A 15,582-nucleotide genomic window follows, 5' to 3' on the forward strand; every position below is an offset into this window, starting at 1 on the left:
TCTTTTTATTCATCACAATTATTAGCACCATAAATGACAAAGTTAATTTACTTTTGTTGTATATGAAGAAATTTTTGTTACATATGAATGAAAGGAGAATTTAAACAACATGAGATTATACAATATAACTTTGTTGACAAATTCTTGAAATTGACTTTTTCTTTCTTCCTAATGCATATATATTTCCTGAATTTTTCCTTACGTTTAAGATAAATAAAAGTCAATTTTTCTTAAAATTAGTAAAGAAAAAACCTTGTATTTTTCCTTACGTTTAAGACAAACAAAAGTCAATTTTTCTTAAAATTAGTAAAGAAACAACCTTGTATTTGGAGCATGTTTAGACAGTAAAACCTACGCCAAATACAAGTTAGTTTATTTACTAATTTTAAATTTCACTTTGGGGTATTTCTCTTCTGATTTGACAGCTTTTCTTATAACATTACCCAAGAAGGCATCGCTTCCTAAACAGGTATCCCGGGAATGTCTCGCGATCAATAACTAAACGTTTAACCACCTTTATGACTGTCACCGGAAAATAATGGTTTTTGAGACTTCAACATCTTACAAGAAATGTCAGAAATGAAGCTTGTCTTGCTTTTATTGTGTATAGAGATAAAATATAGTGAAAATTTAATCAGTGTAGAATTTGAAACTCTCTTTTTGAGGCTGAATTATTGTACTTAATTCTTAGTGTGAAATGTATTCAGAAGTCTAGTACTGGTTTAAAGTCAGCGACTACAAATTAGTACTTACTGATTTTCTTTTTTTCGATAGAGTTATTGCCAAAAATTAATACCGTAGAGAAGTTGTCGTTAAAATTATTGTGACTTTAAAACTCTGCAAGATTTTTAAACTGGCATAAATTCTGTTAACATTCGTAGAACTGCTGAAATTCTCTAAGAGCAAGAGCTGGTGTTTTGGAGAACTTAGGTCGAATCTTAATATTAAATCAAATATGAGTGCTCCCTCTTTATTTATCACTGGAAGTGAGATTACAAGAAAGATGTAGTCTGTATTCGAAACAAAGAATATTTACATAATTAAAGGTACAGCCCGCTAAAACGTTTTTCTGAGATTAACAATTAATCAGTTTTTCGACAAATTTTAAGTAAGCTCAAATTTGTCCAGACACAGCAATTTCAAGAATTATTTCAAAGGATTTGATACATGTGTAAATGTGCTTTGCAGCTTATGTGGTGACGAAGATGTTAGCTACAGGCTTTTAGATAGTGTTTCATTTTATATTCCGCGGAAGAAACTGCTTGCTTCACATTTCATTCGAGTCTGTTGTCATTCGTAAAAAACACAAGATATTATTCTTTCATATATAATCTGTCTGTTATTAATTAACAAAGTAAACTACTTAAAAGCGATAGATGCATATCTCAAAAATATTATTTTTTTACTTTTTAATCTGATCGATGTAAATATAAATGCAATTAACTCATGATATATCTAAGTAAAAAAATGTAATATTTTTACTTAGATTGGAATTACATAACATTGTAGAATTACATTACATATTGTTTTCACTTTTTAAGTATATAGAAGAAATATAACGTTCCTATATTATATTATGCAGAGACATTAGGTATTTTTGGAAGCAGGCAAGATGAAAAATAAGCAACGCCTTCGCCGGGAATCGAACCGCGGACCTCTCAATTACGCGCTGAGCGTGCAGACTACTACACCACGAGAGCTCGCTAAGAAGGCGGGAGAAACACCTTATAGTTATTCTAAATGCATATTCATCTAATATCCTATAAAATGTTTCGCTATTCCACATGAGCCACCTCTGTCGATAATCTCTACTGAGAAACCATATAAGACTTACCATATAAGATAAACCATATGGGCGATGATTGAAATTTGAACTCTTTCAGATTTTTTATCATGTTTTGATTGTCTTAAACTTTCCGATACATTCTTCTTTTATTCTTTTTATTTATGCCTTAACTTATTTCAGTAAGCTTCATGGCATATTTTTCAGAACAACAGAGAATTTGTATACGATGAGTTAGAGTTGTATTAAAAAGGTTGAGAGATTTCAAGCCATTCTAAAAACACAAATATATGAAAATATTTTTATGAAGAATGCAAATAGGAAAGTCGCATATGCCACACGAAATTTATCTGTAAATAAATCTGTTATTAATTTCTTCCTTCAATGAATATGTAAGGAATGGGCCTTTTACTAAATTGTAACTTGAGAGAAAGCCTCAATAAAACACTAAGCGACTTACCGCTATGTCTAAGATGAAACAGAAACGTTAGAAGAGAGTAAAAGACTCTTTTAATTAAAACTAAGAAAGCTGATTAGAAGGCACACATGGTGCTTACAAATCAGCCAGCAATTAAAGTGAGAACTCAAAGAAGAATTTTAAATTAAAAATTAAATCTAAGTATCAATTAGCCAAAGGCTACGCAGAGTAATTTAATCTCAGAAGTTGGCACTTAAGCTTACACCTGCGTGAATGTATGATCAGCAAGAATAAAGCAACGCCGAAGAAGCAAACCAAAAACGTGGCTTTCAGCAGGCAGAACAAGCTCTGTCTAAACAATCTCAAACTCTCACGTAAATACACGCGAGCTAATTTGCATTCTGGCAAGAAAGCCAAAAGCGAGAAGTGACAGTACAGGCTCGGAACATAAAATAACTGTTAATTAACGTAAATAAACCCTAAAAATTGAATACCCGATATTCAGAAGCGCTGATTTTTATTTAAGGAATTGTTATCTTACTATATTTTTAAAATTCTTATGCTGTACTTTTATTTATTTTTTCTTCTCTTTCAAATCGGGAAGACCAGAAACAGGCAAGAAACTAGGCAGAAAATTGCGTAAAAATTACCGCATTTTAAAAATATTCTGCACATTTGTATGCGCCGCAACATTCTACCAGCACAATGACCGAATCACTCGAGCGTATGTGCTTTGATAAACCCGAAGAAATGAATTTGAAGATATTTCATAATCAGAACCTTTCATACTCTAGATTCCAAGCGAATAAGGGCTGTTTCTAAAACACAGAGGTTATGATGGTCGTGAAATCGAAATATTTACATATGACACACACACATAAAACGTATAAAAAATAAAATAAAATTACGCCTAGTAATTCTTTTAAATCAGGAAAAGAATTTTACGCGTCAAATTAGTTATTCAAACTCATAAACCTTGACGTCATTTTGTGAGCTATATAGTTTTCTGTGACTAAGACAGAAGATACATGCTTCGGAATTCGTAAACAAAGTTGAAATACAACTTTATACAAAATAATACTGACATTACAATTTCCTTTAAATTTAATATTTACTGTTGTGTTTTAGGGCAAAACATAAAGAAGTTTTCAACAGGGCATTTTTCTGGATATGTTTCGCCATCGATGGGTGATAGATTCCTATTTTATTAAATTTCTCGCACTATCTCTAAACATTTTTTCTTTGCTTAAATTAGTATCCGTCTTATTACGATAGTTTAATGCATAACAAATACCAGTTAAATTGCTTATTATGCAAACGAATGATCAATGTGAACAGCACACTTCTCCTTCATGCCTCATATACTGAACAATATTGCATTTAAAAGGATAATACCGAAGTGATACAGTGTAGATTGTGAAAGCAAAGGAACATTTTTTTTTCTTCTGTAGAGCCATTAGGTTTTTTGAAGCAGGAGACACGAAAAATGTGCAGTGCCCCCTCCGGGATAGGAACGCCGGACTACACGAATGCGCGTCAAGTATGCGTCCAGTTACACCAAAAAGGAAAGGAGGAAGGAAATATTTTATATACTCCCCCTTTTAAAAGGCGTTTGACTATTAGGGGACCCAACTGCCAAGTCAAGTATGCTTCCAGTTACACCAAAAAGGAAAGGAGGAAGGAAATATTTTATATACTCCCCCTTTTAAAAGGCGTTTGACTATTAGGGGACCCAACTGCCAAATACTGGTGGTGACGAATTATCGCCTGCCACCTTTTAGGTCCTGCCAAAGAATATGTATTGTTAAGAAGGAAAGCTTCGCAGCAGCAGGAGTGGCTCCCTCGGAACGAAAAGGGACACAACTGCGCATGCGTGAAATATCTGTCGCCAAAAAGCGCCAAAGCTCGAAGCTGATGTCGAAGTTCGAACAGGTTCGACGGTCACGTTTGCTTATCAAGAGCTTAAAGCTGTGTGACTCCATTTTTTTCCCTACATATTAACAGATATAAAATCAGACATCAAACTGCGATATGGATAATACAAGTTCAACTAGTAAAGCAAAAAAGCACGAAAATTCGAGTTTAAATTATCGCGAAAAGTCAAAGAACGATTCATCTTAACCCGTGTTTCTCAATTTCCTGTATGGGTCCACCAGCGGGCGAGCGGTAACGTCGCTGAACACTGGTAGTTCGGTCCGAGGTTCGAATCCCGCGAACGGGCTGGCTGCATGGACGTTTTTGTGGTTTTTCCCAATGCGTAACGTGTATACGAGCTAGTTTTCCCTTAAAAAGTCCTCCACGAAGGCATCCCTCCCTTAAGGCAGATAGCCCTCGAGTGCTTTGCCATAATCTAATAAACCAAACCAAACCAATTTCCTGTACACGTGGTGAAGGTGGAAAATCTTGACTAGGTTCATCACAAAGGGGGAAATTCTCGCCGACAGGTTCCGTCGCCAAATCTCTTGGCGAATTGACTCTTGGCGAAATTTTCTAGCGGCGTAGAAGACAAACTGGTTTACATTATGTCTATGGAGCCTTTCCTTCTTTACATAGACTTTCTTTGGTCGGGCGCCACTTGGACAGTCATTAGGTTTTTTGAAGCAAAAGACGTGAAAATTATGCAATGCCCTCGCCGGGACTCGAACCCTAGATATCTCGATTACGCGTAGAGAATGTTTCTAATTGCACCGCGTAGGCATGCGCAAAGGAGAGAGAAAATACCTTATATCTGAATAAGACAGCAGGTGAAGATCTTATAATATTTTCATAAACTAGTGGCTTTTTTGGAAAAAAAGAAAGTTAATGCAAAAGACATTTCTCATTATGAAGGTATAAATGTTTCTTTTATTCACTAAATCTTCATCAGACTTTACCTAAGAACTAAATTAGATGCTAAACTTACAGATGCAGTAAAAAGGCATTATTTATTACTCTTCTTGTAAGGACAATTATATTTTATCAGATTTATATTTCTGTTTTATTAAAGACCGACTCATACTGAGTTTTCAAAACAAAAGGTTATGTCATCATTGATATGCACTGTAAAAAATCGTTATAGTAGGCTTCTTATATCATCATAAATAGATTTCATTATGCCTGCATGAAATTTGCAATGGCCTTACATGTTAATGTATAAAACTTGCATTTTTTTATTTGTTTATTTAATATAGTCAGCTGAATATGTTTAAATGCTTTTAATAGCATACTAAACAATAAACGAAATTTCGAAAGACCAGCCCCTATAAAGATTCTAGATAACTTTGTATTGCAATGTCCATCTCAAAGCAAATTTTCGTGTTATGAGAATGGCTAATTTACGTCCAGACTACAGAAAATGTAATAAAAGCGGTCATTGTGGATGCAGTACTTGACATATTTAAATGATTTTTAATTTTCTTCTCCTCAGTCTTTTACCTGAAAGGCACTTGTTTCGTTGGGATTAAGTTTTTTCACTTCAAGTCGGGCCTTTATAGTCCACGAAGGCAAGTCCTTATAGTGGCATTTCTGTGTGCCACTGTAAGGACAGTAGCACTATGGATAAAACTGAAGTCTTGCAAAAAAAAGCAATAATTTGATTTAAATTGAATCACTGTTTCTAAAAATACTTGTTTTCGTTGCCAAGACTAAGTGAATCTCATACAATTTCTCTTAAAACTACTCGTAAGCTATATTTTATCGAAACACTGTCCTTCAAAATCAAATGTAAACAAGAAAGGGTTTCCTTGCTTTATATTACATATGCATGGATATTAAGCATTTATACAGGGGATTACATCTAAAATTTCCGCGCATTTCCTTGAAGCCAGGTGTGGCGTATAAATAGACTTCCTTATCTATTAAACACGGGTGTGGCTTTAAAACCGCTGCGATTCCAATCTCTTACTCTCGCTTCTTCCATTGGTTAATATACTTTTAAGTCAAAATTTGGTTGAATAAGCACGATTACGTCATTAGACACCATCCAATGAACGATCCAGTGATTCATTTCTCTGTCAACCTTTACGCAGCCCAGCATGTCATCGTAAAGAAATTGATGCGGAAATATGAACAGAAAGAGCAGCTGCTATGCTGTAAGCGGTAAAGAGAAACGATTAATAAATTAAGAGAAACCAAGACTCTGATATGTAATATAAATTACGCTAGAACTCGTGAAAAAGGTGCTAGCACTGAAAATCGTTTGAATTAGTGATTCCTTTACAAGCTTTAGCCGATATTCAAATCCTAGACTTTTCTACCTTTGCCTTAAAAGCATATGATGGAATACACCGTAAGAAGTAAGAGGAAGTATGCTTCTACGTTCCTTGAGTTAAAAACTAAAGGTATAAATATAAAAATATCTGGAATTTATCACTGTGCATTAATAGAATAAATGTGACATGATAATACTTATTAGTTCTTATGAAGAGAAAACGTTAAAACGTATACAACAAAAATAGTGCAACTTTTGAAACTACTGATTTATTGCAATCAGCACTGAATATAAATAGGCTAATTTAAGTAGTTGCCGTAGAATGTGATAGAAATTCTGTACAGCTACTAAGTCTGTAGACTGAAGACATTATTTGGTGGATCTAGTTTATTGCCCAAGCATTAGACCGTATTTTCCTCGTACAAGTTCATATCTTTAATATACTTGTCTTATTTACGCAGTTTTGCATTACAAAATGCATATAAATAATTTATGACTTATCTTTTAATTTTCAGTTTCAAATACAGCATATTTTACTTGGTTTTCTTTAAAGGAGCAGCATTTAGTTCATTTAATTAATTCTTCTGCAAGGACCTTCAACATATCATATTTCGTATACAGTTAGCTGTCATATGCGCAAATCATTTCCTTTTCAAATATATTACAAAACTCAAGATAATCCCGTATTTGAGGACGTCCTTCATTCGGGCCATTACTGTAGATCTTTACTGTATACTAGCCTCTATGCGGCCAGCCTTCGTCTGTCTTTTAAATGTACCGGAAAACAAACGTCTTGTCGATAAACTCGACAAAAGTCGTATCCAAGTACCTTTCGACAAACGTCCAGGATCCAAGATAAACATTAAATTAAAAAAATGCACAGAATTATCGTCCTCATTTTTCCGAGTGGCAACAAAGGCAACAGTGATCTGCCATTGTAGCTGCGTGCCATCGGTTTGATGCAATTTCATCAAAAAACATAAAATAAAATTTTAAAAATCTAATTCGAATTTTGAAAAACTCGCCTCGAGGTGCACTGGATCTTGTCTAAATGTCTAAATGTACCAAATTTTGTAGCCCTGGGTCTATTAGCTTACACGCAGCACGAACGAAAGACACACACACACACAGACAGACAGACAGACTCTTCCTTTTATTAAATGTAGACATTTAAGTATGATACAACATTTTACGCATTAGTACTAAGTGCGAAATTGACGATTTTGACAAATGCGTTATACGGCAGACTATACAAGACTTTTACATCAAAGAAAAGAAAGTGCCATCTGTGCGGAAATTATTGCCTGTCTTGGGGCAAAAAATAGACTTCCCGTGGCAAAAAGACTCATTGTGCAAAGTTTTGCGTTCGATGAATTTTCGCTGGAAGAAATGTGTTAACAAAAGAAAAATTCTTATCGAAAGACCTCACATTGTATTTTGGAGGAACAATTATTTACGCGAAATGAGGAAACTCAGAGCAAGTGGACGCCACATCGTTTACATCGATGAAACATGGATTGACAGCAATTTAACTTTTAAGAAATGTTGGCAGCATGATACGGTTTTGGGCGCACAGATAAATGTCAGTTCCAAAAATAGACTGATTGTTGTCCATGCTGGCTCTTCCGCAGGATTTATTCCAGGTGCCCAACTTATTTATAAAGCATCAGCTCAAAGCGGGGATTACCATGGGCAAATGAACTATGGAAATTTTGAAAAATGGGTGTTGGAAAAGCTTCTTCCAAATTTACTACCTCAAAGTGTGGTATGCATGGATAATGCCCCGTATCACACAAAAATTGAAGATCCGACACCCACGAAATATGCTACAAAGCAAACAATTGTAAATTGGCTGATGAAGAAGACGATATGCTGCGATCCCAAAATGCGAAAAGCGGAACTGTTCAGCTTAATAGAATGCAATCGTCCTAAAAAAGTAATATATAAAATTGACAACATCATAAAGGAAAATGGGCATCATGTTGTGCGTCTCCCTCCTTACCACTGTGATCTAAACGCAATTGAATACGTTTGGTCATCAGTTAAAAGACTGATCAGGGAAAGGAATGTGACTGGGGACTTAAGCTTGGAAAATTTGAAAAATTTAACACAAAAAGCTTTGGATGAAGTCACTTCTCAAGAATGGCAGGCGCACTGCAACCACGTAGAAAAACTTGAAAATTATTATTGGGACAAGGACGAACTTTTAGAAGAGATAGTGGATGGATTAATAATTCAAACTGGCAGCAGCGATTCTGATTCTGATTCAGAAGAAACGGAATCTTGCGACAGTGACTCGGATGACTTTTCAGATTTTATACCTCTATAAAAGTCCTCCACGAAGGCATCCCTCTTCTTCATCTGATAGCTTTGTCAAGTTGTGAGGATATTTCTAGGTTCAATATTTTCTTTGCCACTATGTAAATGAAAGATTACCAAAAGTGGGCAACAATGAGCCTTCGGCAGAGGCGAAACCCCCCCTGTGGATAATAAAGAACACTGAATGGTTGCTTCATTTCCCATTACTGTGTTCTTGGGGACCCACAAGCCATGGTATAATTTGCTTAAAAAATAATTTTTAATCTTTAATTGAAATTAAATAAGTTTTGTTTTATTATGAAAATATTAATACAAAATTATATTAATGCAACAATGCTCACTGCAGTTATAAAAGCCAAATTTTGTATAATTATATAAATTTCGTATAATTTTAAATATAAAATAGGTAACTGAATAATTTAAGAAACCTAATATAATTTTGTTCTGATTTTAACATATAATTTTGTTCTGATTTTAACATTTTATTATGTTACAAGCTATTACAGTGTCTATAAAAAGCAGCATGATGCATAAATGGGCGCTGGTAATTAAGAGGCCTAGCAGCGGCCGATCGGTAAAGTCACTGAACACTTGTAGTTCGGTCTCAGGTTTGAATCCCGTGAACGGGCTGGCTGCATGGGTGTTTTCCCCATGTGTAACGTGTATACGAGGCAGTTTTCCTTAGCAAGCCCTCCACGAAGGCATCCCTCCTCTTAGGCATTTAACCCTGGAGGCTTTCTGTAATCATATAAACCAACCCAAACCACTGGTAATTAAGTAAAAAACAGTTTTGATTTTAATTTACCTTCGCTTACTTTCGTCATTAAATTGACCACCTTTTGGTTTAGTTCGAAGGTATGGGAAAAGAAGAAATGTTCGCAAAAAGTATTTATTGAGAGCATTTTTCTTCAAAAATAAGCACGGATTTTTAAATGCATTTCCCTACAAGTTATTTTGATATATTTTTACTCATTGTACATCTAGAAGGATGGCAAATTCAGCGACTTGTACCTCACACGGCAAAATCAAAGACCGTTCCTTAACTGCAAAAACTTTATTTACGCCATCAATTTTCATTTTCGGAAATTGAATGTCGGGGTCGACGCAAAGGGTCAACGAGCATTTTACTTGAAACTAAAACAAAATGTGAATATCGCCAAATCATCTTTAAATATGCCAAGGTGGCAAACTGAGAAGTAAATCTTCAAGACACCCCTACGAAAAATGGGTCACGGCTCGTTTCTACGGCAACAGACAGCCGCAGACAAACTGGCGAGAGCTGTTCTTACCGTAGACAGACAGTATGCCCTAATTAGTAAAACCGCAAGAAGAATTACTTCAGGACTGAAAGTAAATACTACAAATTTTATGGAAAGGCATATTTTTCCAGATTACGTGCTTTTTTAGTAAGTAAACAAATTCAGAGCAGTTGTTATGTTACAGTGCTAGGAAAAGAAACAAAACATGTTATTACGTGTAACAATCCATGTTATCCAGATTTCATGTTTTGTCTCCATTTAAGACAAACATCACTTTAGCATTATATATGGAATTTTTGAGAAAACATGGTTAGTGTCTTAATTCAAAACTATTAAACTTGTTAACTTCAACTATTGTTTTATTATAAAAAATGCTTAACTATCACAAAGGGATGGTAATAAAATGCATTTAAAGAACTGGCCTTTTATTTTTTACATTTAAGCAGGAACACATTTCTTTAACGATTAAATTAAAGTACCTGAATTACTAAATTACAGTACTTGGGTTACGCAAAGCACACAAGCTCTATTTCTGTAAGGGAAGGAGTGCCTTTGATTTGGTTTAGTTTATCTGATAACAGCAAAGCATGTTAGGGCTATCTGCCTAGGAGAAGGGATGCCTTGGTGAAGGATTTTGTAAGGGAAACTGACTCGTATACACATTACACATAAAAGAAAACCACCGAAGCGCCCATGCAGCCAGCTCGTTTGCCTGGATTCGAAGTCAAATCGAAACTCCCACTGTTTAGTGACTTAACCATTCGGGCGCTGGTGCGTGGAGTGCTTTCGATGAAATCGTTTTAAAGGAAACTAGTCGTAGTTTACGTTACACATGAGGAAAGTCACAAAAACTTTCTCTTTACAGAGAAATCACCAATAAATTTAAGTGAGCTAGATCTATTCAAAAGTGTAATACGTCAAAGAAAATTAGAAAATAAAGATTGCAATCAACTGAAAATTTCAACGAAAAACTCTTGAAAGTAAATTCAGTAAAAAAATTCATTCAACTAACGTGATAAACTAAAACTTTCATCACAAGTGGAAGATTTTGACTTATTTCTCAAAAGTATTAGTTTACAAAATATGTATAAATACAATTACATAAAAAGTATGAATTCGATTAGTCCCATTTTTTCATTTTGTTTGATTTTTATCCCAGTTTTTCTTTATACAGACTACTGGCTACATATTTTCAGGATAAATAGTTTATAATTTGGCATCATTATCATTACCTTAGATTTTCGTTTACAGACATATTAATTACCTAAGGACTATAGAAATCCATGTTTATGAACAACTGTTACAATGATTTTCTTCTTTTCTTACTCACGTTTTCCTGTAATATTTATATCTTGATGTTTCAAATGGCTATAATAACAACGTGCTTACACACACAAACACATAAACATTAAAGCAAAAATTGTGGTCGTTATATGAAAAAGAACATTCCCCCCCCCAAAAAAAAAATCGAAGTCCAAACAAGCACTACAGCTACTGCTGCAAAAGAAAATAAATGAAAATTGAAAAAAAAAAAAAAAAAAAAAAAAAAAAAAAGATTCATTTATTCAACAAACATACGAAATAATGAATTTATGTCATTTAAATATGCTTATCTCATTTAAGTGCAATTAGTATTTTTAAACTACAGATATAATGCAAAATTATGTCTTAAAAAACGAATTAAAAAAATGGCTACATTATAAAGGAATAACTAAAACTTGAAAATGAAACCGCACGCGTGACAAAAGTCTATAAAATTTAAAATGTATAAGAAAATCCCGTTTGGCTCAAATTGTATTTACTTCACATTTTCTACTCATTATGATTAAATATATATATTATCGGGAAATTTCGGTGCATTTACTATTTACGAATTATATTTTATGTACAAGAGATTATAGTTTACTGAAACAACGTTTCTACTAACTATTTTGAGAGTTACAAAAGTGTCTAAACGCAGTTCATAAGTATATGTGACGTAAGATATCCAAGCATTGATTTATGCGCTGAAAAATTATGCCTTCATGTGAATTTAAAGGAAGTATCTATTCATAAGAATATGTGACGTAAGATATCCAAGCGTTGATTTCATGTGCTGAAAACTTACGCCTTCATGTTAATTTAAATTGACTATTATCTTCTATTTAAACACGTTAAAAGCTTCACTACTGAAAAATGTGTAAGAAATAATGAGATATCTTTCAACAAATGGAATAAGAAAATTATTTAAATTGTTTTCAAATTTTCCTTGAAATGGTTTTTATATCTAATCTTTGGAATTCAATCGAAAGAATTTCATCGCAGTTCTTGTGTGGCGTGACAAAAGGTGTTTTTGTTTTACGTCCATTAATTTTGCTTCTTAAACATTTGGTTATCTTTATATTGTCTTCTATTATGAATATTAGTTTTTTACAATGTAATGTGGTTACTTTCTACTTTTCACTACACAAATTTTCATTAAAATTCATTTGCTTTTTTAAAATTGTTTTATTGGCCATAATGCGCGTTTTATTAATTTACTATATTTGTCTTAGATTTGTAAATAAGTAACAATCTTCAAATCTTCTGGGATTCTATGTGGTCTTTCTGGAACAGGGTTAAACTAATACAGATTACAAAAAACGATTTTCTTTTTTTAATTTAAATACCGTTAGTTTTACTTTTTCATAAACAAAGATAAAATACCTTTTCCGGAGAATTTATAAACTCATTGTATTTTTGGATTACTAACCACAGCTGAACGTAAAGTTTTCGCTGTGTATTTAGTAAATCTATAGTGCAGGCAAAAACAAAAATGACGCAAGCGGCATTTTCTGAAGTTAAGTTGTCAGCTCGCAGCGTTGTCCCAATCCTCACATAATGCGCAAATTTTAAATTTATAATATTTTTATTCAGCTGTTTTTATTGTAGAGTTGAATATTCTTGCAATGTATTTCTGGTTTTCGCTTACAAGTTATTCTTGCATTTATCGGTAATTAAAACCTTTACAAAAATCAAAAATTAAATGACTGAAATTTAGATTTTTTTTATCGTACCTAAACGAAACATAATGAAATGGGATAAAGGAACAAAACATTTTCCTCTCGTCTAATATCAAGCTTTTGTGAATAATTTCTACCATGTGCGAACAAAATTTCATTTATTATGTCATTTTTATAAATGTTATTCAAAAAGCATATTACAGGCATAAGGAGGAAAATAGCTTATTGGTATGCTTCCATTAAAAATATATATTGATGCCGTAAATCACCTAATTAAACCGTAGCCAGAATTAATTTATTTAATTTCTGTACTTGTTTTCTGCTTTTTTCTTAAAATTAAATATTATCTTTTGCATATGCCCTCTTTCTTTTAATTATATAAAATAATTCTAACTATAAGATATTTAGAATTATTTTATTTTATTTCTGTACTTGTTTTCTGCTTTTTTCCCTTAAAATTAAATATTATCTTTTGCATATGCCCTCTTTCTTTTAATTATATAAAATAATTCTAAGTATCTTATAATCGAAATCTGAATCTGGTCGAAATACCAGCGTCCACTACACTTATCTCCACTCAGCAATTAAAATGAGACTCCGATATCTCTATAAAATTTACGTAAATGAAAGGATATGATGAGTATGCTACTGCAAATAACTCGATGTTATTCACAGTAAAATATGCTCTGCTTATTCTTAAATTTTGTTTCTTAGTACTATTTCTTGCTGCTAGTAATATTAAATAAACATACATATGTTTTGTAGTTCACTACCATTCGTACGGAAAAATATCATATGAACTGCCATTAATTATTTTATGGTTTAAATTGATTATAAAAAGAAAATGATTATTTAATTACAAACAATAGTTTAAACACGATACTTGCTTACAACTTTCTTTAGATGTAGTTCGATAGATGTAGTTCGAAGCTGTAAGCAACAAAATGGTTTCTGATATCTGATTGCTTTCTTTATTACTCAAATTATTATAACATTATAATACCTACTTTCTTAAACTTTTTCTAACTTTACTGAAATGTGTTGAAACACTACGCATCATAATTATAATGTTGCCTGATGTACTGTAAAGTACAGTGTTTATATAGTCGTTTTTCTCTTTTTTTTAAAAAAATGGCTTGTCTTTAGTTGTTATTGCAATCAGCATTTTAGCGCTTAAATCGCTATACAGAACCCTTGTAACTTGAATTCCACACTGCTCTAATACACTAACGCGTAACTGTCAAGATATTTAATGATCAACCATGCTTCCTCGTAACATTTAACGGTAATATTCTGCACATAATTGTGATCATAATTTTCACCGATTCAAGTTGAACGATGTATGAAAAACAGAACCAGCAAATGGTCACAATACTTACGCACTAGTTCTCAAAGCACGTATGGAGATATCAGGCAATGCTGGTAGAAGAGGATGTGAAAAAAGGCGGTAGCTTAGAGGTACTAATGATTCAGGTAACAATACGCTGAGAAAAAAGTCAGCAGCAGTTCAAAATGTGAAAAAGAAACCTAATGTGAACATCACTAACTACTTTGAGATCCGTTATCTTTCAGCAAATAACGTGATACAGCCCGAGATCGCATTTCAGATACAGTGTTATTGCGAAATATTTTCAATTGTTCACAATACCGCAGTTTTTTCCGCCGATATTAATATTCTGTCGGATATGAGCTATTGAATAAGAGCCTTAAAGACATACTTCTAGATACAAGTTCGTGATATTAGTTACGTTTGCCCTCGACTGACTTAATTGTGCATGTTTAAAAGGTCAAAACGTTTCTATAAACGTTTTGTATCGATCACGAATAACTTAAATATTATTGATCGTTGATTCAATTTGTGTGGGGAGGTGAATGCATTATTATGCCTATAAATCACGAAATCTTTGCATTTATGTGGCACGATTCATAATAACTTGAACAAACTGATTATTGTTGAGAAGGCTTATGAAAGAACACGAAGTTTGTTGATCGCAATTATGTATCAGAAAAATCCAAATAAACTGCACAAAATTTCTAATGCTCCAGAATACGTTCTTAATGCTTCGGTAAGTTCGAATCCCATTAAACGTTATTTCCAGAAAAATCTCGTAATATTGTATTGCTGTATACACGTTTCATAATGCTACTACACCTAGAAATAATCTAACGCAATTTTAAGTGAGAAACGAAATGATATCCTGTAGTAATGATTCTAATCTAATTCTAAATCTTCCTTTAATTAAAAACCTTTAATTTTATGTAAAAGTACCCTGTTTCCTTATTATTACTGTGATATAAAGGATTGGAATTTCGAAAGCCTTTTAAGATTCGTATTCGAGAAAAATTTAAGATTCGTTCCGTTTGTAATAGAGCTTCACAGTTTTACATAGAGTGAACTTGAAAAATGCCTTTTTAATGTTGTATTACAAATAAAGCATCTCTGTTTGTATAGGTATTGCACATTTCATATGTATTGAATATAATATTTCAAACTTAAAAGCCTTATTTACATAATTGGTCAGATTTACTTTACAATATTTTAAAGAAATAACTATTTGTTTCATAAGAAAATAAACGTCTTTCTTTAATATGCTCATAAAAGCACCCGCTTTTTTTAATTGTTGTGTAAGAAT

The 15,582-nt window shown here is 33.0% G+C and overlaps 3 protein-coding genes across 3 annotated transcripts in view; 2 read left to right on the plus strand and 1 right to left on the minus strand.

The window, feature by feature from the left end:
• LOC118187434 (DNA (cytosine-5)-methyltransferase 3B-like) overlaps window positions 1–15,582 on the minus strand; it is a 487,890-nt gene that overhangs the window by 172,330 nt on the left and 299,978 nt on the right. The window lies entirely within an intron of this gene.
• LOC118187428 (organic cation transporter protein-like) overlaps window positions 1–15,582 on the plus strand; it is a 231,287-nt gene that overhangs the window by 21,847 nt on the left and 193,858 nt on the right. The window lies entirely within an intron of this gene.
• On the plus strand, window positions 8,087–8,829 carry LOC146993105 (uncharacterized). The gene has a single exon (XM_085807199.1). It carries the CDS (start codon window positions 8,087–8,089, stop codon window positions 8,717–8,719), a length of 633 nt encoding a protein of 210 aa, XP_085663325.1. The 3' UTR covers window positions 8,720–8,829.

Source organism: Stegodyphus dumicola, chromosome X1 (assembly GCF_044657685.1).
Source record: "Stegodyphus dumicola isolate Sdum_Otavi_A_Nest chromosome X1, ASM4465768v1".
Taxonomy (NCBI): Eukaryota; Metazoa; Arthropoda; class Arachnida; order Araneae; family Eresidae; genus Stegodyphus; species Stegodyphus dumicola.